This window comes from Anas acuta, chromosome 1, assembly GCF_963932015.1.
Source record: "Anas acuta chromosome 1, bAnaAcu1.1, whole genome shotgun sequence".
NCBI classification, from domain to species: domain Eukaryota; kingdom Metazoa; phylum Chordata; class Aves; order Anseriformes; family Anatidae; genus Anas; species Anas acuta.
In genome coordinates this window covers 13,592,755-13,617,750 of record NC_088979.1, presented here as the reverse complement: position 1 = coordinate 13,617,750, position 24,996 = coordinate 13,592,755, and the positions used below count along the sequence as shown (strand labels likewise).

General features: G+C 34.8%; 1 protein-coding gene across 2 annotated transcripts in view; it reads right to left on the bottom strand.

Annotated features, from left to right (window-relative positions):
• Window positions 1-24,996, bottom strand: part of CNTN5 (contactin 5) — a 686,534-nt gene that overhangs the window by 114,478 nt on the left and 547,060 nt on the right. For both annotated transcript variants that reach the window (XM_068669732.1, XM_068669723.1), the window contains exons 11-13: window positions 24,438-24,574; window positions 22,374-22,503; window positions 19,804-19,954 (exon numbers count right to left, since the gene is read on the bottom strand). In XM_068669732.1, the coding sequence (XP_068525833.1) occupies window positions 19,804-19,954; window positions 22,374-22,503; window positions 24,438-24,574 (418 nt within the window). The remainder of the gene's footprint in view (window positions 1-19,803; window positions 19,955-22,373; window positions 22,504-24,437; window positions 24,575-24,996) is intronic.

The following is a 24,996-nucleotide window of genomic DNA, read 5'->3' as shown; positions in this document are numbered from 1 at the left end:
TCCTCGTACGTCTTCCCCTCCAGGCCTTTCACCATCTTCGTAGCCCTCCTCTGGACACTCTCCAACAGTTTCATGTCCTTTTTATACTGTGGTGCCCAGAACTGCACACAGTACTCGAGGTGAGGCCGCACCAGCGCAGAGTAGAGTGGGACAATCACCTCCCTCGACCTACTAGCGATGCCGTGCTTGATGCACCCCAGGACACGGTTGGCCCTCCTGGCTGCCAGGGCACACTGCCGGCTCATATTCAACTTGCTGTCTACCACGACCCCCAGATCCCTCTCTTCTAGGCCTGGTTATCTAGCCAATTTTTAACCCAATGATAATAATGTAAAACTGCATCCAATAGACAGTCTCAATAGGCCAGTTAAGTGGAGACAAAACGCCAGAAACCCTGTGACGGGCTGTGACTCCAGCTAAGTTAAGGGTTTCTGTGCTGTAAAGAATCTACAAGATTTGTTTACTTCCAGGTTTCTTGTTTGAAACAGGAAATAAGTGACTTAACCCTGGGTACCTCACAGTCAGAACTGCAGCCTCATTTTTCTTCCAGCTTGTTTCACAGAGCTCCCATGAATACACCATCTGTTTCTCTGGGCTTTGCCCCAGACCTCCTCCACCAAATCAAAGCTTCTTATTGTTTTCTAGAGGCAACATGCACAGAGGCAGATAGATAATAAACCTGCATCATTGTTACAGCCTGTGCCTAAAGATTTTTAATAAAATGCTGCAGACTAAAATGACTGTACTCATATATCACCATTAATGTTGCAAATGGCTCCCATGACCTTTTGCCCATCTATAAATCACAAACTATGAAGATATACCAGAGTGATCAGATTAGTCAGTGGACATTTAATTAAGTTCACAGCTTTTCAAGCTGCTATTTATAAACAAGCAGAAGTCATTTTTCTCTTACAACAGAAAATTAGAGTCTAGGTGACGGTGTACAGAACAGATTAAGCTATACTTTTTCTGGATTGTGTGTGTAACAAATTAGATCTTCTTGTGCTTTTTCTTCAAGAAACACACATTATGTCACAGAAAAAGCACGTATCAAGTCCTACACTCTTTTATGGAAAGTGCTTAGCATTTAAAGAGGATCTGATGAGAGCTTCAGCATGTGTCAGAGAAAATATTTGTATTGTTTTCATGTGTCATTGAATATCAATCTCACTAACACCACTAAGAATACTTCAAAGTCTTTTTTATATGCTGTGTTTGTTTCTTATGACAAGCAATGTGTCCTGGGACAAGCTGCCAGTGCCAACTTTCCTACATGTAAAGCACAAGCTTTTCATTTTGACTTCTAGAATTTAAATAACCAATTGATTTTTTTCCACAAAGAGGGAAATCTGCTGACATAACATCATTTGCTGCAGCTACTTGCATCCTCATCTGGGAACAGAATGTGCTTGAGCAGTGCCTAGCACAGGAAACATTAAGACAACATTCATATAAAACATGATTTGCAAATTTTTATTTATTTATTTATTTATGGCTGAATAGATATAACAAAACCTATTTTATTGGAAAAGAACAAATGCAATTTTATTTGTTCCTTTCAGTTGTCTGCCTCTGTTTGGATTATGAAATAGCCTTTTACAAAGTTGTTAATCTCCATACTGACGTTACTAGATGAAGTTAAGGGACTGTAAATAGATCAGTCAGGTAACATTCATCTACCTTTTGGCTAAAATCTAATGAATCCTTGAAATTATATTCAAAATAGCTGTCCAGCATTGGTGATCCCCTAATTTTACCTTATTTCAATTTTTCACCTTTGATATTTCTCTCATGACTTTGAATCATTTGCATTCATTGAAAAATGACTTTTGTTTTGTTTTGTTTTGTTTTTAATTGATAGGCCTGGGATAGAAATCCCCCTTTTTAAATACTAAAAATATTAATCTTGGATGATATTCAGTCAGTTAGTTTTCTTCATCATATTTTGAGCTCAGCTTCTGAATCTTTTAATAGGAAAATATAATATTTCCCATGAAATGAAAAATGAGCCACTTTTCAATGTTTTAACTAATGTATATTTTGGCCTTCTTTGATGGCAGTTCTTTTCTCACAGTCAGTTTACTGCTGAGAATGTGACAAGAGCAGCAGCCTGTAATTTGTCAAGACTCCTTGAAACTTCTTTTAGTTGCTTCAGTAAGTTTAATGCCTATCCACAGAGTCCCTCTTGTAGAATTCTTGTTATTGATCAAAACCCTCCACTTGCTAAGTGCAAAATCCAGCTTAACAGTACACAGATAATAATATCACACAGCAATCTAACTCAGAGCTCCATGGAGTGCTGTTAAGAACCTGGGGCATCAATACTCATCTTTCAATCACCCTGCTATGAGGACGACAGCAGCTGCAGTCTGAGCTTCCTGAATTCCTGAGCTTCCAGAATGTGCATTAGAAGTGCAGCAGGTGTTTTGATTCTCCTAGCAAGGTTTCAACATCGCACTAAAGAACATTAAGCCACAGTCTAGAATGACATTCCTGTCCTCAACATTTTAAAAGAAAAGAAACTGAATGATTCTGAAGCCCAGAATAAAGAGAATTAAAGCAGCATTTGTTTACCTGTCCTTTGTGCACTCTGAAGAGCCACATTTTGTTGGATGAACTATCCTGGATCAATCTCAACGTTCTTTTAGATTTTTCCTCTACTCTTTTTGTTTGAAATGTGCATTGTGGAAGTGTGAATATTACCTTTGCCGTTTGCAACATTACATCAAATGTTTCCATTGTTTCTGTAATTAAACTGTTAATTTTGTGCTTCAATGAAAGCTCACATAGTTCAAAAGATAACAATTTTGTCATACAATATTTCCCATTTTTCAGATGTTTTCAAGGCACTCATATGGTTTTGATACTTTACCTTTGAAAAAAAAAATATCTGTCTGAATTTATGTTGGGTTTTACATAAAAGTTAAGCTGAATTTTAACATAATTCTCTGTGAAGACTCTGTTCCAAGTGTCCTTCCCTTTCAACTCTCCTCCTGTCTACAAGAGCAGTCTGTTTTCCTCTGGCAGTTCTCTTGACCAAACACTTGCCAGGTGGGGCTGTCTGTCTGTCTGCAGCCTCCTTGGTGGACCTTTTGTTATTACATTCACAACATAGTGCTGGTACTGGTACTTTAAAAACTACTGGGAATCCCCAAAGGGAGCAATTTAATTGTCAATGTTATGTTCTGATAAAGCTTAAGCACTGAAAATATTACACATGATATTTAAAAATAAATTTCTCAGATATCATTTGTTCCAATTGGCCAGTTGTGCCTCTGATAATGGAAAAGAGCTGATGAATCTAGGCAATGACTGTAGGGGTTGTTTTTAATTTCTGATTTTTGGTGGCAATGATGCTATTAGTATGTCTACTTGACAACTATATTAAAGTGTATGTCACATTTTTTAGGAAAAAAAAAAAAAAAGATTGTTCATTACACTTCAATTCACTCAGGAACCTTTCTTTTCTGATGAACTCCAGACATATTTTCATGAGATAAACTTAGATATTGATATTTGGAAACTGCAAAGCATTGTCAACCTGTGCAGAGCACTGGTCACCATGAACCATTGTGGCTCACAGCCTGCATTCTCTGTCTGGCTCTGTCAGAAAGGATCTGAGGTAGCATGTGCTACCTCATCTAAAACTCAGGTACCTGTACCAATATGGGGAAAGTAAAGTATTTTTGTATTTAATCAAATGATACACAACTTGTTGGCATAGGCTAGAAATCTCTATATATGATTCTCTGTTTAAAAAGGATATAGACTGTTTAAAAAGGATATAGAAGTTTTTTCTCAGCTTATCTCATGTTGCTGGAAAGTTAACCATAAACACAGCTAAGGAATGTGTGTCACTCTGAAGAGAAACAGAATCACAGAATCATAGAATCAGAATGGTTTGGGTTGGAAGAGCCCCTTAAAGATCACCTAATTCCAGCCCCACTGCCATAGGCCAGGACACCTTTCACTTGACCAGGTTGCTCAAAGCCCCATCCAGCCTGGCCTTTTACACTTCCATGGATGGGGCATCCACAACTTCTCTGAGCAACCTGTTCACCCTAATCACCCTCAGAGCAAAGAATTTCCTCCTTATGCCTAATCTAAACCTACCCTCTTTTAGTTAAAAGTCATTACCCCTCATCCTATCACTACACTCCCCAACAAAGAGTTTCTCCACAGATTTCCTATAGGCCCCCTTTAGACATCGAAAGGCCACTGTAAGGTCTTCCTTCTCTTCTCCAGACTGAACAATGCCAACTCCCTCAAACTGTCTTCATAGGAGAAGTACTCCAGCCCCTTTATCATCTTTGTGGCTTTCCTCTGGACTCATTCTAAATACTTTCATGTCCTTGTGCTGGGAGCCCCAGACCTAAAAAAAAAGCAGAGCAAGGGGGGAGAATCACCTTGCTCCACCTGCTGGCCATGCTGTTTTTGATGCAGCCCAGGGTACAGCTGTCTTTCTGGGCTGCAAGCTCACAATACCAGCTCACATTGAGCTTATCAACCAACATCCCCAGGTCCAACTCATCAGGGCTGCTCTCAATCCTTTCTCCACCCAGCCTGTACCTGTGCTTACAATTGCCCTGACCCAGATGCAGGACCTTGCACTTGTCCTTGTTGAAGCTCGTGAGGTTTGCACAGGTCCATCTCCCTGTCTTTTCAAGTCTTTTCAAGGCCCCTCTGGATGGCATCCCTCCCCTCCCTCCACCTGGACATTGAGCCATTGACCACAACTCTTTGAGTGCAACCATCTAGCCCATTCCTCATCCGCTGAATAAAGCCATCCATCAAATCAATGTCTCTCCAATTTAGAGACATAAACATATTATTCCTGGAAAGAAAAGCAACTGAGTACTGGGCCTCTGAAAACAGAAACAGATTATGTGTGACTGAGGTAATTAGAAACTTTGTGTGTGTGTGTGTGTGTGTGTGATGAACTATTTTGTATATGCGGAATCCTGAAGAGGAGCTCTCAGCAAGTCACTGCTACCTATTGCTGGGCCATTTGTATAATCAGGCTTTTAGGGATGAAAAAATAAAGGATAATGTGTCTGGAATTAGGTGTCACAGGTTGAAGACATTTGAATGTAGGCAGTGTGTTTTTTAAGTGTTCACACATCTACATGAATGGCTGTGCAGTAATTGTCACGTGGACATCATAAAAAAAAAGGTTGAGTATAATAACAATTTTAGCTCTGATGACTTGGTAGAAGTTTTTTCTTTTCTTCTTTTATGTCTTATTTCCTAAAATCATACTCCATTCCTGAAAGTAAGTTATGTATATGTATATATATAAAATCAAAAATCAGCACATACAAACAAAACATAACAAGCAGATAAGGGCTAAATTAAAATGGCCCAATGGCCCAGCAGAATTTAAAGTTTAGAAACAAAAAAAAAAAAACAAAAAACAACAACAACCACAACAACAAAAACTTTGTTATCTGATTTACGAACAGAGTTTCATTACAGAGTTTTCTACACTCTGCAGTTTTGTTGGAAGTGGCACAATTTGTTTGTTTCAATACTATGCAGTGCCTTTTTTTTTTTTTTTTCATTCAAAGTATGAGGCAAATTACATCCAACAGAATGGGAAATCCCTTGCTGAGGAAAAAGTAACTTCTAATAAACCAGGTATCACTTATGTAGTTGCAATAATTTCTTTTTGTATGAATTTGTGTTAGACACAAGGGATTCTCTTCAGTACAGATTCTGGATTATACTTTCTAGCATGTTTTTATCTCAGTGTTACATGAAAGTGCAGTTGAGCCATAATGAAGAACTCAAATATCAAGGAGGAATGACATCTTAAAGGAAAAAGCACACGTGCTCAAACTCAACATTCTGAATCTCTTGAGTCTTTTAAGCTGACATTAGAGTTTAGGAACTGTTGTGTATTAATGGAGTATCAGAGAAGATGTATGATGTCCCTGAGTGGGTATTCAGTAGACAAAAGAAAACTATTGTTTTGGCCTTGATCCTGAAAGGCATAGAATAAAAACCTCAAACAAAATACAACAACACTACTACAAAAACACGCTATGCACTACATGTGACTCTGAAGTGCTGAAAAACTGATTCCAAAAGAAAATGAATCACCACTAAGGGGAATATTGTGATAAAAAAAATTAACTGATATGCCTTTATAAATGCTACACTTAGCTCTTGAAATACTAGGAATTTTAAAGCTCCACAAGTACTACTTTTTATCTGAAGGAGATTCAGTTCAAAGATAAAATATATGGTGCTGTTAATGGCTAATTACCATTAAAAACAAGAACTTACAATGAAGAAACAGCATCTCTGGTAACATATAACCAAGGCAATACAAACACAGAGAGTCTTTTACTTCCTTCCATTTTTACATAAAAAAAAATAAAAAATAAAAAATATAAGTATTATATTACCCATTACAAGGTAGTCAGATTGTTCAGAGTTTACTGATGCATGATATCAGAATGAGGAGAAAAGCAAGAATGAGGAGGTAAGCTGAGAAAGATTTGGTTGTACCTACAGAGATGCCAATCATAGAATTTCTTTGTGCAATTTCTTCCAAAAGTGCTTAAGACCTCAGTAAAATTAAAGGTCCAGTAGTGTTAACTTTTAAAGATTTATTTATTGGAAAGCTTGCTTACAATATAAACAATTTCAGTTTCTGAGTTGTAAAAGATTCTGTATATGCCTGTGCTAAACAACATACTATTTCTGATGCATCTGTTAGCTTACAAACATGTGGCTATAGCACCTTGTTTCACTTCTACAAGAACACAGACTGCCATTCTTTTAAAGGAAAATTATAGTTATCCATAACTGATTCAATAAGAAGATTTTTAACATCTAAATTAAGTATAATACAAATAGAGTCCTTCATATAAATGCAAATAAAATAGAGTCCTTCATATAAATGTCTTTTTTTTTCTTCAGTTCGATGCCTTTTAAAATCCAGAAATGTTGTTCATCAAAACTTAGCAGAAAGGAAAACTTTGGGATGGAGGAAAACAACAGGACTCAGACCTTAACCACAAGTGAGTTAGAGATTAATAAAGCACATATGAAAGGAGAAATCTGGATTGATCCACGTCACTGTTGTTTTGTTGCCAGGTTTGGAGTATTTGTGTCCTAGAATCTTATTCATTGCTTTTCGCATTCTGTAGTGAGTAGTCACTATCCTTCACTAACCTCTGCCCAAGTCCATATCCTGCCTGATGCACATTCTAGATTCAAGACAAATATTTACCAAAGTTTGTAAAACCTTTCTAGCACTGAGCTGTTGGCTTTACAGTAAATTTTATTTAGCATTTAACTTATGCTGTGAGATAATTAAAAAAGGTGAAATTGTTTTTTAACTTACCATTTCCTTAATAATATGAGGTTATGAAGAGGCATGATCGGGAAAACACTGAGAAAAAGGTAAGTTAAGAAAATGTTCCCACCCCATATGAAAAAAACAAAAACAAAACAACAACAAAAAAAACAACACAAAAGGACGCTGAAAAATCAACTGTAGAACAAAAACATTTTCCAAAGCATGGCAAGCAGGAACTATCTGTTATTGTTACATTTCCCACTTTCTTTTGAGAACTTCTTCTGGATACTTTTGGTGGCTTGTTGTTGGTGAGGGTTGTTTTTTGCTTCTATCAACTAACAGAAGATTTGACTGTTTACAGGTTAGGGGTTGTCTGTGCCTTCTGTCTTCATCTGACTGTTGTCAAGAAGAGACCCAAACACATCTGCAGGTGGTGCTTTGGGAGCAGCCATTTAAATTTCAAGCTGGACTAATGGTGGCAGAGGCCTGGCAGTTTGTGTATCAGTGCATATAGGTAAGCAGACTGTGAGACATTAGGCTGTTTCCCAGAGAGGCTGTAGAATCTCTGAGATCCTTAGAGGTATTCAAGACTGGACTGAACAAGGTCATGAGAAACCCGATGTAGTTGGTCCTGCTTTGAACTGAGTGTTAGATTTCTTAGAAATCCCATCCAATCTCAGTCATTCTAAGATAAAAGTCATGCTTTCCAAGAATACTGCAATGCACTAGAAAAGTACAAACTAGAAGAAAGAAAAGGAAAATAAAGAAAGGATATATGAAAAAGTGATAATTTGTTTATAATAAATCTTTACTAACTAACTAGCTCTTCACAGAGACACATTTTGCTTTCGACTGATGACAGAAGACTTGGATTTGGCATCATTAGTAAAGGATATAAGTACCTATTCACAGTAAAAAGGTATCAGAGATGCAGGAAGGAAACTGAAAGATTTCTGATAAAATCAGTAGAAAAGTAAAGGTTTTTCAAAACTGTATGTTACTATATCAGGAAAATAGAAGTTGCCAATGTGTTAAATAAATTTGGGGATGTTAATTTGCTGAGGCACTGAGATAAAGAATTATCATGATATAGGCCGAGATTATTTGTAGATTCATTTGAACTTTCTCTAGCTTGAAAGTTACTTTTACATTTTTTGAGGGAATTGGAGGGCCCTGTCTTTTAATTTTTACTGGACAAGAAGCTTTGAAGAAAGTCATTGTTTTTTGGAGTATGGTGAATTTCCAGCCAAGTTACAAAAAACATTTTCTGTTCTAAGGTAATAAAAGTAATAAACATGGAGAGCTAATATTACATGGATAAAATGATTTATTATTTTTTAAATATATAAAAAAATAATAATTATATTATCCCTAAGTATATGTTCTACAAATGACCAGACAACTTCTACACCAGAGGATGTTTTTGCAGTTATGTAGCTGCTGAACATGTTGAATAATAAAACAAACAAACAAACAAACAAACAAAAAACTTTTGAGGAGCAAAAGTTAGATATCAAATGACAAAAATATAATGAGAAAAAAAAAATATGATGAATAAACATTCACTAAACAGACAAAAGTCCAAGCAAGTTTCCTTTGAATATTTGTAGCAGTTCTTGCTGAAGAATCAGTAAGGCATAGATCTGAGAATGTTGAAAGAGATGGTTCCTACTAAAATAGGAAAAAGGGGAACTGAAAGGACTTTCTGCTCAATGGTTTGAGAACTTTGTAAAAATGAAAGGCTTTTGGAAGCTACATCAAACATTTATCAGCTTCAGAAGGTACATTTTCTGATTCCTACAGAATCGTATTCTTATCGTACCATATCACCTTATATTGGTAAAATACCATTATCATTTTCCAACAACATAAGACTGTGTAATAAGGGGATTTTATGCATTGTGACCTTAAATCAGTATATATGAAAATAACACACTTTTCTCATAGGTCTTTCTGAATTTTTAACTAGAAGCTGTAAATTTTTAATCCTTTAAGGAAGTTTCAATGGCTTTAATATAGTTATTTTAATGACACCATGGTATAATTTAAAACATACAATTTCCAGCTTCAGGATGATTATGTCTGCTGTGAACACAGGCTAAGAGATAATAGCCAATGAACATAATACAAAAAGCATATTATGACTGTGTACAAAGACAGCAGGCTATGGTGACAAAGAAGAATAGAAAGCATAGCATTCATTATATTAGGTCCAGTGAATTGGTGCAGATACTAATGTTGCTGCTGGTTTTAGTAATTTGTTTTTAACAATCTGATAAAGGTGACATAATAATTATTTTGGAAGTTATTAATTGTTAAAGTTTAGAAACAGAAGCTACAGAAGTAATTTACAAAAAGATTTTGCAAGAGAAAAGTGGAATAGAAAGGCAAAGCTTATGGATGCTCATTAAAAGGCTTCACAAATACGAAATGCTTCAGTTTGCTCTTACTAAAATGTTCTCTTTTGTCAAGGCTAGTCTAATAAATGTCTTGGTACATGTTTAACCTTGCTGTGTGAGCACTTATGATTCTTTTATACCTGTCATTCTTTTCATTTATTTGCTGTACACAGTCACCGAAAGGAACCTGTGAAATACAGGAATCTCAGATATGTATGTAGAAAATACATCCATGGAAGTCATTAAATTCAGTGGAATCTTTTTTTTTTTTTTTTTTTTCTCACTAATGCTAGTAATTTCATGAGGCCAAATAGATGTTATGCACAACTAGATCATATTAGAAATAGTTTCTTTCACATTGTTAAATGTGTTTATAATTTACAAACAGTGATGGATCATTTCTGTTATTGGTTTTCCTAAATATACTATTTTGAAATTCTTGCCTCCTATCATTTGTAAAGGAGAAACATTTAATCTGAAGTTCTTTTATATTAACACCTTGCTCAAAGGGAATATGATATTTATAGTGTTAAAGACAAGGAATGCAACTCATAATCAGAAATAGTGTGATAACCGATTTGTGATATTAATTGCCATATTACTTGAATAGATGAATACCTTGGGTCTGTTTATAGATAAATTGTTCATCATTATAGATAAATTGGTATACAATTTTCAGGTGAAACTGTGATGTTGTCCTGGTTTCTGCTAGGATAGAGTTAATTTTCCTCCTAGTAGCTGGTATGGTGCTGTGTTTGGGATTTAGGATGAGAGTAATGTTGATAACATACTGATATTTTAATTGTTGCAGAGCAGTGTTTACACTAAGCCAAGGATTTTTCAGCTTTTCACACTGTCCAGCAAGCTGGGGGATGCAGCAGGAGGTGGGAGGGGACAGACCCAGGAAAGCTAACCCAAACTGGCCAAAGGGGTATTCCATACCATCTGATGTCATGCTGAATAATTAATATGGGGGGCTGGCCAGGGTGGGGGGACTGGCTGCTCAGGGATAAGCTGGGCATTGGTCAGTGGGTGGTGAGTGATTGCATTGTGCATCACTTGTTTGTACACATTATTATTATTATTATTATTATTATTATTATTATTATTATTATTAATTATTTTCCTTTCTTTTCTGTCTTAATAAACTGTCTTTATCTCAACCCACAGGTTTTAATTTCTTCCTAATCATCTCCCCCCCTCATCTCCCCCAAATTCATTTTAAATATTGAAATTTAATAATAAATTTAATTCTGTAGCTAGTATTTTCATTACAACAAACATCTGAAACTTGATGGAATAAGTGATAATGTTTCAAAAAGATCTTTGATTTATGACAGATAAGGAAAAATATTCCTCGTGAAGTTGGCTCTCTGGTTCAAAGTGAATTTTAGCAGACCGTGAGAATAAAATCTTTATCTGCAGTCACCAAACAGGTCATGGACACTGAATAATAGACCTAAGGGCATGTTGAACTACACTTAACATGCACTTCAACTGTGTACAGTGGTATTGGAAAAACATGTACCCAAATTTGTATTTTGGAGCCTGACAAGGTTTCTCAATCTAAATAATTTAGGTTCATTTCACAAATTTCCCAACATGCCTTGGGAATTTATTCTTTAAAATTCTGAGTTTCTTCATAAATTAAAAACAGACCCATGACTACATATTTTTTATTGCTATAAAGTAACTTGTTGCTGAGCCACAGAAATTATTATTTATGTTGTGACTATTTCAGTATATAATGCCCAGAGATTCTGAATGAGGTAAGACTCATATGCTGCACAACTAAATAGGCATACATTTTCCACATATTGAAGCCAGTTTTTACATAACTGTTTCCATCCAATTGTACTGGGTTTAGGTGGCAAAGTTTCAGTAGCTGGGGGGCCATAGGGTAGCTTCTGTGAAAAGAATCCAGAAGATGCCCTATGTTAGATAAGGACCCCACTGCTGGCCAGAGACAGCCCAATAAGCGATGTTATTTGTGCCTCTGTGAGAGTATATTTAAGAAAGGGAAAAACAAAAACAAAACCAAACAGAACAAAACAAACAACGAAAAAAAACAACAAAAACAACAACAAAAACAACAACAAAAACTTGTGGAGCAGCAGCTGGGAGAGAGAGAAGAGTGAGAAACAGCCTTGAAGACACCAAGGTCAGTGAAGAAGGAGTGGGAGGAGATGCTCCAGGCATGCAGCACAAGTTCCCGTGTGGCCCGTGGAGCAGGCTGTCCCCCTGCAGCCCATGGTCCCACATGGAGCAGATGTCCATGCTGCAGCCTGTGGAAGAGCCCCTGGTGGAGCAGGAGGATGTGGCCTGGGGAAGGCTGAGGCCCCTGCAGGAGCAGGCCCTGGGCTAAAGCTGCAGACCATGGACAGGAGCCCATGCAGGAGCAGGAGGCCTAGGGGAAACTGTCACCCGTGGGGGACCCGTGCTGGAGCAGTTTGCTCCTGGGGGATGGACCCCGTGGGACGGAGCCGTGTGGGAGCAGTTCCTGAAGAGCTGCAGCCTATGGGCAGCCCCCGCAGGCTCAGTTCGGGAAGGATGGCATCCCGTGGGAGGGACCCCACGGGGAGCAGGGGCAGAGAGTGACCATGAAGGAGTTATAGACTGACCGCAACCCCCATTTCCCTGTTCCCCTGTGCTGCTCAGGGGGAGGAGGTGGAAGAAGGTGGATGGGGGGAGGTGGTTTTTAGTTTCTTTCCCTTGTTTCTCACTTCTCTAGCTTGTTAGTAATAGGCAATAAATCTTACCGTCTCCCTACTCTGAATCTGTTTTTCTTGTCATGACAATTGTTGAGTGATCTCCCTGTCCCTATCTCAACCTTTGAACCCTTTTCATCGCATTTTCTCCCCTTTTCCTTTTGAGGAGGGGGAGTGAGAGAGCAGCTATGGTGGAGCTTGGCTACCCACCTGAGTAAAACCATCATACTTATTAAATACTGAAAATGCTGATAGCTTTTAAAACATAGCATCAGAACACGGACAGCCCAGAAGGAATGGGTTTTGGCCTGCACAAACTCCTAAAGTGCCTAAGGACTACCTGGGGACAGCTACTTGATGCAAACTAAATTCAAGCCAGGGACTAACTGCTTAATAGCATAGCTGATTGTATCCCAGTACAATCCCAGGCAACCTTACAAGGAAGTTTTTAATTTATTTGTATAGATAAATCATCTGCCCCAGTTAGAGTACAGCACAAGAAAGTGTGAAATGCTTTGTATGCTATCCTGGACACTCCTATGTTGTGAGCACCTGTTCATGGTCCATGGCTATTTGCTCTAATCCCTCCCGGGCTGTCCTGGTAAAAGCATTTCTGCATCTGAGTGACCAGCCAACAAGAGAAAAAATCTGGGAGAAAAAAATAACCTTGATAAAGTAAGAGGAACTATTTCTCAACTGGATCAGGTCCCTAAATCTTTCCATTGTAAAGCAAGAGACATGAGAAGAGGGAAGGGAAATCCAGCAATGTAACTTTCCCACCGAAAGCAGATCTAAATGCATTCACAGAAAAAGAAAAACAAGTCTCTTGGGTAAGGTTCACAAAGCAAGAAATATTCCAGGTATGATGTGCACTGGTTTGTTTTTTTTTTTTATTCATGTTCTCTGCTTTCTTCTGTATTTTGGAAATTATTTGGAAATTGAGATCCTTACGATCTTTTGACGTTACTTCCGAAGAAACTGTTTCATTGAATACTATGATTTTTTTCTCTTTAATGAGTGAGATAATTGGGGATTTTACGTCAGAATCAGACTTGTTTAGGAGAATGACTAAAATCATTGTATTATCAAAATTTGTATTGTACAATAAATTATTGAACAGTGTGGCTTTTGAACAAAGATCCTTATTTTGTGAAGGGGTGATCTTGCCATTTGTTTTTACTATTTAGTCAAGGTTATCAGTGTTTCCCTTTTCTACTCTATAACCGTATCTCTAATTCCCATTATGAGCCTGTCACAGCTAAATTAGACCATGATTTATTCAAAAAGAGCAAAGAAGTGACTTGCAGAACTCTCACAGGAAGATAAGACTTTCTGTCATGAAGTTTCTCTTTCTTAATGTCCTCAGCATTTTCTATATTCACTACTTTCTGATCATTAAAGTGCCACTTGGGAATCCGGGGATCAGCTGGTGGCATGAAGTTAAGTGTTTAAATTCCCAAGAATTTTAGATGTAGTCTCTATTAAGGACAAATTATGCTGAAAGTCATAGTCTGAAGAGCCTTAAGCAAAGAAAAACCTTTAAGCAACTGATGACTTGTCATTCTGCCTGTGTAGTGCACAAACAGACAACCATTTATAACAACAACAGAGAAATGAATAAATGAATCATAGTTAGAATTGGAATTTATGAACTGTTTGCTCAACTGGTAATTAGTTGAGCTGTTTAAATAGATATTAAAGACATATATAGTACATGAAATATCTGGTGATTTTTAGCAACTTAAAAAGTACTTCAGCTTTTTTTTTTTTTTTTTTTTTCCTTGCAATGCTATGGGGTATATCCACAGTTCAGTAAAACAAAAAATAATAATAAAAAATAATAAAGAAAAGCAATTGTATGGAAATATTGAAAAGCAAGGTCACACAGGGTGGGACTTAGCTCCTTGAGTTTTACTGTGTAGTCTTGCTGTAGGTGTTTGAAGAGGTCCAAAATATCCACGAGTGCTTGATGATATTACAGAATAATTATGGGAGTTTTGTAGTCTGCTGTCACAGCAGATGAAAATCAGGGGGCAATAAGACACCCCAAAGGAACTGCATGCCTGTTTTACACAATTAAATCCCATTTGAACTCAGCCTTGGTGGGACATGCCTTCAAACATCAACCCTAGTAGTGAGGAATAGAATGTTTCTCTAAAATAATATTTGCTTCAATGCACTGTTATACATGCAGGAACACACTTTTTTTTTTTTTTTTTTTTTTTTAGGCTCAATCATTATTTCCTTAAGAACAGACAGCAAGTGCCTAAATAGCTCTATAGCAATATCTCAAGTACTATATTAATAACGAATAACAGGAACTGTCATCCTGAATACCACTTCTGGGAAAAAAAGACCAGGATTTTTCAGTTCAGGAATGTCATTTAAGATCTTTTAGACAAAAAATTCTTTATAAATAACCATGTCCTTGTAGATAGCCACTGAATTTGTTTGGTAGCCTATGGAAATACTATTTGTTAAACTAATTGAAACTTAGCGCCCATTTTCTTTGTATATTATGCTGGGAACACAAAGTAAAATATTCAGACTACTTAATATTCTGCTGATGTAGTTGATTAAATCTGAAGATCTTATTAAAAGGAAAAAAAATGGTGTTTTCACCATAAAGTGGAAAGATAGTAGACTGAGCTCCTGTGCTCTGTGTGACTTATCACACAGATACAGGAAAGCTTGTACCAGATATCAGCTGAGACTGATGCAATAGACAAACTGAATACTTTTCCTCCTATTTTACATATAAACTTTCTTTTGCTGTCACAATGCAGAGTTTTCAGATTAAGCAAATTTTACATACCACAGTTAAATGGAACTGAAGTCATTTTGGAATGCTACCACAATTATAGGGAAGAAAGCCTATAATAAGAAAGCCTCTATTGCATACAAATACAAGTACGTATTTGAAAACATAATGCAACACATACTAAGCAAAGAACTTTTTAAAATTAAATACAAATTTCACCTACAAACTCAAAAAAAATTTTTGTCTTGTTTCAGCTCTGAAACACCCTTTTTTTTTTTCGTCCTTTTTTTTTTTTTCCCTAACAATTGCACTATAAAGCTGTTAAAAACGGGAACTTAGAAAGGAAACATTGACAGATCCTTAAATATAGTAGAACAAAGAGTAGAACTGTAATAAGAACCTGTCAAAACTCAAAATGAAGGAGTCTGAGAGAATAGAATAATATAAAAACATGTCAATTTCTAAGTTTTTGAATGATGATGTTTTTAGATTTAAGTGCTCTGTGTGTTTCCACTAATTGCATAGCAAAGGGTGACAGAAAAAAGGACAAAGGCATACAGGACAACTACTTCTCTAGTTCAAAGATTTTGGTATTAACCTGAACGCAGGTATAACAAAATCATCTCAGGCTTCTCTGCCTCTCTGTCTAGCCACACTGTAGCAATCCTGTATTAGTATTTGGAATTTAATATCACAATACAAGATCTCTTTCTGGTAATAGTTTTCTGCAAGCTTGTTCAGCCATATGAAAGGGAAAGTTTTGAATGTGTCATAAGAAAGAAAGGACTACATAAATGCAGATCTATATTACCAATATGTAATATTACACATATGTTTATATATATATATATATATATATATATATATGGATAAAATGCACCCAAATTGAGATATACAAGAAACATTGACAAAATAAACATTATTATTTAAAAAGACAAAATAACATTATTTTGAGACAAAAAGGAAAAAAAAAAAAAAGAAATAAAGCAGCACAAAATGTGACCAGTAGAAATCCTGCTTCTTCAGTTTGTTGGTTGAATTGTTCAATTCTTTATTTCTTAGTGAGCTGAATGGACAAGAAATAATAGAGACTGAACAGAACTCTTTTGCACTGCTAGAGTGGTTTTGAGTGATTTTGTTTTAACTATAATTAATGGATATGTAATGGAAATAATGAGCTTAAGCAAAAATTCAATATAAGTTTAATGAGAATAATATTTTAGATGTAGAAGAAAGAACAAAAACAGATGAACAAAGATTTATAATGCTTTTTAACATCTATGACTCCGTAAGAGTATCTGTTGAAACATCAGATACATCAGCTTTAGTTGCTACAAGTTAATCTACACACCAAAGGTAGGTGGCCTTAAGAAATTGACAAAACAGAGATCATAGTAAATGGAGCATTAGCTCACAAAAATGTATACAGCAATATATCATTAGAAAATACCAGCTTTTTATGGAAGCCTGAACAGAGAAATTTAAAGAATTTATAAAAACATAGAAACAAGAATTTATAAAAACTGAATTTATAAAAACAAACATTTATTTAGAATCCAATTCATATTTTTATGGATGTTTCACCATGACTCACCAAGAAAGATGTGATATGAAAGAGATTTGAGTTTTATGTATAGTTCCTCTTCAATGCTGTGTCCATTAAATACCCTGTATAATCAAGTTTCCCTGACTGTGCCCCATGCTTTGAGAGTTTTACTTTCCTGAATAGTAGATCTCTAATAAAAAAATATTTTATTTTATTAAAATGTGGCCGTTGCAGCAGGTTTTGATCTTTAAATCAGGTTAATAGAATGCATTGTGCCTATTGTTTGGTGAGTATGTATCTTTCTATAGGAGCAAATTCATCATATTTAAGACATTTAGCATACTGTAGCACTCAGAATTATACATTTTGTCAGCAAATAGTTACGAATATCCTACTTTTCTACTTTATTCTATAGCCTTGCAACTTATTTAAAAAAAAAAGCAAACAAAAAACAGTTAAAAGATCTGTTCTAGTCTACTGGTGCTTTCTAAGTGATCTCACTTTTCAAAATAATGACTGTTCACCAGGGAAAGCAAACCTAGCACAGGTAGACAAAGAATACTAAGAGGGTTGAATAATTAGTTCATACGTAAAAAACGCCAAAAGATGGAGCTCATGATGACTCTTTCCACAGTTACCTTGTCAAGTGAGAGACTTTAACTTTTTGTCTGAACCTGGAACATTTAAGGCTTTCAGACTGCATTCAGTTCCATCAGGCTTTCAGACTGCATTCAGTTCCATCAGGTAGAGTCAAGGTCTGACTTCAGTGATAAATGTGCCCAGCTATGAGTTCTGCAGGCACAAACTCATTCTTTAGCAAAGTTACAAACTGAAATGTCACATGAAGTATTTTTGTCAGCTAGTCAAGTGGAATTTCCTCTTTCCTGTAGAGGGGAAGCTCTCATTGCTCTCATTGATATTTTTTTTTGTTGGTGGTGTTTTTTTGTTGTTGTTATTTGTTTTGTTTTGTTTTGTTTTGCACAGATGTAGCTAAGTGGTGCAAATTCCTTTTTCTAGCAAAACACAACATGTTCTACCAACACTCCATAGATGATGAAAAAGCTATAGAAGAAAATCATATTAGGCTGAGCTCTTCTTGCTTTCATTATTATTTAACCAGAATGTTAGTGTTCTTTACTTTTTTTTTTTTTTAATTATTATTATTATTATTATTTATCTTTGATGGACTAACATTCTATGTAAACTCATCACACGACAATTCCATGACATCTTCACATGACAATTCAGTTATTGTTGATATTTGTATCAGCTATCTCTGAAAAAAATAAAAATAAAATAATAATAATAAAAAAATGTAACATACATAAACATGTTCCTCAAAATATGTCAGATTTTTCCTTTTTTTTCCCTAAACTTTTACACACTTCTCTTCCAGTGGTTCTTTCTCAGGTTGCCTACAACATGGAAACATAAATTCTAACTCTACTGAATGGAAACACAGATTCTAATGCTACTGATTTACATTTACTTTACCAAAATCATGATTGCTTTCTTCATCTGCTCTTCAAACAGATTCTATTATTGTGTGAGGAATACTGTATATAGAGGCAGAACAGAGTTCCCTTGAAACAGATATTGTTCCCCAAGATACATAATAGACATCAGTGAATTGCTCTGAATGACACAAAGGATTCCTTGAACAGCTGACTAAAAGCTAAATTGAAATCAATCTTTCAAACATTTGAAACAGTTCAAATATCTCTTTTAATCTTCCATATTTCATCATTTCCTGCTCCTGGCTCTGCCAAAATAAACAAGTATCAAAAGCTGCAAATACCAAAAATGTAGCTCCAGATTTCACCTTTATGATATTTTAATTTCAGAGTTAGGCTCAATTTGGACAGATGAGGGGTAATTACCAAAGTGTTTTACTGGCCGTTAATTAAAAAGATGATTTACATGTGTTGATCAGAGCAGCCATAATGAGTTTTGTGCAGATGAGAAGAACAGGTCACGTAGTGCAAGCTACATAACTATAGCATTAAAGACATCAAGGAATATTTTATATTAACATCTTTGTAGATGTTGTTCTATCATGCCTTATCAGTATGTAGAATTCAGATCTGTCAATAAAATGGTTAATATAATGCAGGTTCACTCTGCTTCCCCCAAGAGACAATATGACATGAAAGGTTATCCATTTTTTCCTTTTGAAAAAGTAGCATGACACGAAAATAAAACTCACCTGAATGAAATGCCTTTTGCAGCTAACAAGGAGAGATGCACTCTACTGCTCTCATCAGTATTGCACAAATGAACAAAAAAGCCTTGCTTTTAACTTTTTGACTAATGCCACACAAGTAAGTTTAATTGGTTCATTCATATACATTACCAGAAGGAAGATAAGATCTCTGTGTATACTTAAAGACCATGTGCAGGCTGGCGAAACTATTCTAGTGCACAGACATCCAATCCTGTAAAGTGCAATTACAGCTGGCATTTAACCCACAGTACTTAAACTACCTTTAATGTACAGAGATGGACGAAACTTATTTAATCAAACATATTCTGTTAAACAGATGTGCTGCTGAGTACAGAAATTACTTGTATAATTAAATCCTGTAATAGAATCACATTTTTCTTCACTGAATCATTTTAAAACTATTCGTAGATGGACTTCCAATACGACCAATCTGCCAATCTGCCTTATTAAAAGCATTTAAATGATTTTTTTTTCATTTTTTTTTTTAATTTTTATATTAAATAGTTTTTAAAAATATTTGATATTTTATGCAGCCCTGACTACTTCAGTCTGTATACTTTTAATACCCTCAAACACAGATTCAAAAATGAGTAACCAATTCACAAATCAGTAACATGAAATAGAGGAAAAATAAAACAAACAAGTTCTTTTCATCTTCTGCATCTTTGAACTATTATAATAGTTTTCAATATTGTGGAAACAATAAAGTCACTACTGTAAGACTAAGTAGCTTGAAAAAAGTATGGCATAGACATGCTTACATACACGTTATTGTCAATGGCTGTGTTTTCATTTAGTATCACAGAATCAGACATGCAAACACAATAATTAGTTTACCGAACAGGCTTCTGACCTCTTACTCTCCCTTAAAGCTTTGTCTCCTTTCTTCCAAGTGATAGTTGGCTTTGGAGAGGCTTGTGGCTTGCACTCAATGACAACTTCTTGGCCCTTGGTAATAATTATTGTTTTCCTCATTTGATTTAGTGGGAAAGTGGGAGCTGAAGCTGTTGAAAAGAAACATGTTAACACTACAGAGAAAAATCACAGTTTTTCAGTTCGCTACATTTTAATAAAGTTTGGTTTAGGGGAAAGAATTTCAATTTTAGGTTTGAAACTTATTGTACCACAGATTAGATAGAATTTTACAAGATGTTTGAAACTGCAGCCAAGACTAGATGGTAAGCCTGTAATTTATTCAAGTTAATAATTAGTGAGATGTCATCCATGTAAACATTCTAAAGTAAGGTTGCTTGTGAAAACCAGTACCTTTAGAAATTGAATGCTACAGTTGATTTGGTTATACCTTTCCTAAAATTTTTGGATTTCTCTGGTAGCTTGTTATATGTAACTAGTTCAAAATGAAAAGAAGATTAAAATCCACAGCTATCCAAAATGCACTCTCTAGAGTTATTTCTTATTAAAATTTTACTTTTGGAACAATTTTGTTGCTTCCCATTTTATATTTTGTCTAAATGCTGGGGGTTGAAAAGGTATTTACATAAGGTATTTAATCATATTTTGTTCTTTTAACTTTTCAATAAGTCCCATTGATTGCAATAAAACAGCCAAGGTAACAAATATATCACAAAATGTTACTCGTTACTGTAATTTCACAAGAAAGGACAATTCTGCAATTGTGCTTTGGAGGCATTGGAGTGGGCTGTACAGGGAAGCGAAGGAGTCCACATCCCTGGAGGTATTTGAGAGAAGTGTGAACATAGCACTAAAGGGACTTATGTTTAGATGGTTGGACTCAATAGTCTTGAAGACCTTTTCCAACCTGGATGATTCTATGATTCTATGGGATATTATTTGTTTGTGTTTTTGTTAAAGCTGTTTTGCAAAAATAGACACAACTTCCCTCATAACACAAACATCTCAAATACATGTATAACATATTATACTTCACTGCCTCACATATTTTCTAATGTTATTTTGGGTAATTTTCATGCCATGCTATTTATATGGACAATTTATTCTGCTCTTTTCCTTTTAATAATCCAGAAAATAATAAAAAAAAAAACTACCACATTAATGCAACATTAAGGTTAAAATTTAACAGGGGTACAATTTCAAAAGTGACAGAATTAAAGGCTGATTTTTTAGTGGTAATATATATTGCCCATTTTCCGTGTTACAGAACGTCAAAGAAATTGTACAACTACCTTATAAATTAGGTATAGGAAAACAAACAAACAAACAAACAAAAAACAAAACAAAACAATAATAATAATAATAATAATAATAATAATAATAATAATAATAATAATAATAATAAATAAAACAGAACAAGAGAACTTTGTAACTAACTGGGACCTCTTTGTTGACTATATCTGAAATGACAAAGGAAAATGATGGGAAATGTATAGCCACTAACTGTGTAATTTGTAGGTAGACAGAAATATTGCTAAGAGTTAACACTGAAATTTTAATGTTGGCCAGCTAGGAAGTAGTGGAAATGCACTACATACTTTTTTCAGAAAAGAACAAATTTTAGCTCAAATGTATTATATTATTTCAGTAACTTCAGCCTTATTATTTATTTACTGGGATTTTTCAAGAAGGATTCCCAGGTGCAGGTTTTGAAATTTTCCAGGTTTAAGCAGTGCAGAGACTTCTGACATGACCAGAGAATTACTTTGTCAGAAACCTGTCTTCCAGCTGTACTACACTGGATTATAGAAAATAGGTCTCTTACAAGTTTGCCTCATTTATCACAGTGTAATTCCTTTTATCACTTCTGTATTGTTTTGTGCTACTTTTTTTGCTTTATACAAAACCAGAGTTGGTAAGGCATGCTTCATATTTTTTCTTCATTAACTCCCTTCCTCAACTTGTGAATGGTGAAAATTTTCCTACATTTACTGAGAAACACTACATAGTATATTTGCTTTAATATGGGGTGATACTAGCTCAAATATACAATTGCCATTATTCAATCAGCCCTGGTGAATTTCTAGGAAATTTTCAAGTTTGTAGAAGTAACTTCATGCTTAATCACCTGTGAACAATGACCCTTGCTAAATAATAATTTAATTTAACATAGATTAAAATGTCTAATAGTTCTCTAGGTTTCTCTCTTGCATTTGTTTTTGAGGGAAAAAATATTTTCCATGTATTTTAAATTGATATAGACTTATATGAGAAATAGATACAAAATGTAACTAAGTCAGTAATTTATGAATGGAAGCATTCAGTTACAAAAAGGATCTGTGGTCTCCTATGCAATAAAATGCCCCATCAGAAATAACAATAAAACCCACTATTATCTGTTCTGCTAAGTTTGGACAGAAGCCATTCTTTATCATAAGAGGCCAAGAACAAATGTAACTATCAAACAGAAAAAAAGAAACAGTCTGTTTTTTTTTTGTTTTGTTTTGTTTTTTGTTTTAATTAATTCATTAATTTATTTATAATACTCACCTAAAATCTTCAGCTCAGCACTGGCATAAATAGTACCATACTTATTTTCTGCTAAGCACTGATACATTCCAGCATCTGAGACATTCACACTGTTGATCATCAGTACACCATTAACCATCTCGGTCCTGCTCTGTAATGAAATAACAAAAAACAGTTCAATGAAACCAAAAAGGTACTGGAAATTTGCTGGGCAAGAGACAAAAGACATTATTAAACTAAAATAAAAATAAACAACAAACACCCTTGGGCTTTTGTTATCTAAGAGATAACAAAACTTGTTATCTAAGAGATAACAAAACTAAAACAGGCCAGAAAAAAAAACTCCAAGAATATTTAAATATTTCTAAGTGTAAGTTCACAATCACCTATGCTTGCTTTTGTTTCTTTGCTTATATATATATTTGGTGCTATCACCCTTGTACAACTTTTAAAAACATTTCATCCTGGTAACTTTAATGAGGCAAGAAGTGTTCTGTGGGTGGAAAATATCTGATGATCTTCATATCTCTGTCAAATGTTTGGTCTCAGTCACGGCCCTATGTTATAAAAGTAGACATAAAAGATTTCATGAGTAAGAGTGAACGGTTTTAGTTGCCTTAAACATCAGAGCCAATTTCTATTTTGAAATGTCCACTAGTAGAAAATAATTAACACAGGTAGAAAAGAAGGGGTATTAATGGCTGTTTATGGAAAAAATATACTTTATGGAACTTTATAAGGAATAACTTGAACTTCTATAAAACATCTCTAGGTTTCATTACTGAAGATGATATTTTAGTTAAAATTTACTAAAGAACAGATTGTTTGGAAATACAGAGGAAACTATGAATAAAAGTTTTCTCTGTCATAAACTCCTGTTTAAAATGAAATTTAATATGGAAATTTCAGAGCCCAGTGCAACTAATGATTTAGATAATCAGAAAACCAAAAACTACAGATATTTACACTGCTTCAATTTCAGGAATGAAATGAATAAAGTAAAGGCATATAAACTTATTTTCAATGCCTCACAGCTTCAAAAATAAACTCTGTTTATGTTTCCTTTCTCATTGTTTGCATAATTGGTTGATGCTCACAGAAGTGACATTCACCGAAAATAAAGACATTTCATTTTTATATTTATGAATCCATTCCATGAATTCTTTAACAAATGGAGATGTTTTCTCCCAACATTGAACAGCTTTAATTTAATCTGGAAAAAAAAAAAGTATGAAATAAATTTACAAAACTTTTCCTTAAATATTTTAAGACTGTAAAAATGGAAAGGTGTTTTTTGCAAAAACAAACGAACAAAAACCCCACATGAATTGGGTTGTTGACGTGTTGATGGGTCAATGGGAAAAAACAGAATAAAGACAAAAGGCAGTCTATGCCGTGACCGTTCTTTTAAAAGGAAAGACAATATTATCTAGGTCTACTTCTAAAACATATCACGTGATTGTATGAAAGTCTTTACATCTTTATCTGGAATATTTTAATGGTGTCGATGGTGAGTTCTGCTACTTGTAGAGAATTAATGGAGTTGAAAACTGATGAAACGTACTTCTTACATAAGTTTCAAAACACTATCAGTGTTTTGAAAAATACAAAAAATCTTACTATGTGGTAAATAACATAATATTGGGGGAAATATGAAGGAGTCTGATTCAGCAAATACAACCTTTTTCTGACTTGTTACAGTCTCTTTATATAGAAAAATAGACACAAATAACATAATTTGTCAATTAATATCAATATCTAAAATAGAAAAAGTAAATATACATATACTGGGGATTGCTTAGATCATTATTACAGTACAGTGGCAGTGCTATTGCAAAACAACTCAGAAGATTTTGTTTCCAAAATATTTCTGAACTAGAGAGAATTACTAATGAATGAAACTCAACATTGCTTGAGATGATTCAGAGGGGACAGATATTGAGAACCTGTCTCTAAAATTATACTTCAGAAACTAATACAGAAAACTCTCATTTCTGAAAGTACTTTTCAGTACCTTCTTTAATTGACTTTATCTGTATTAAAAGAGAAAAATGTGACATACTGGTGATTCCTCATCTAATGTACCTGTGGCCAGAGTGGAACTCCATTTTTCAGCCAACGATATGTGGGCCTTGGCTTTCCAGTGGCTTTACATTCCCATCGGAGTGGATCCCCACTGTCTAATTGAGTATCGTTAAGTTTCTCCACCCAATGTGGGTAGGCTGCAAGAAAAATATACCATGGTATGTACATAGCATATGAACTGTTAAGTTTCTAGCATATATGCAAAGACCTAATCAATTAAACAGATTGAATTGTGGCCTTTACAAAACCTAGCTTACTCTAAAAAAAGGAACATTGTTAAACAAACAACCAAAACAAAAAGAGAAAGTAATAAAATTTATGAAATTTCTTAACTTTAAAGGAAATGCTGTAATGTCATCAGGCAGTTAGCAGTATCATGATCAGGAATAGAAAATCTGCCCAATTTAATAAAATCCAAAGGATTAAATTACAGCACTATATATTAAAATATTATTACTGGATTTAAGAACATTTGCTTGGGAGTCACAATAGAATATTTAGTAACATTGCAATACTTAAGCTATTTAAATTTCAATAAAGAAGTCAATCATTGCAGACT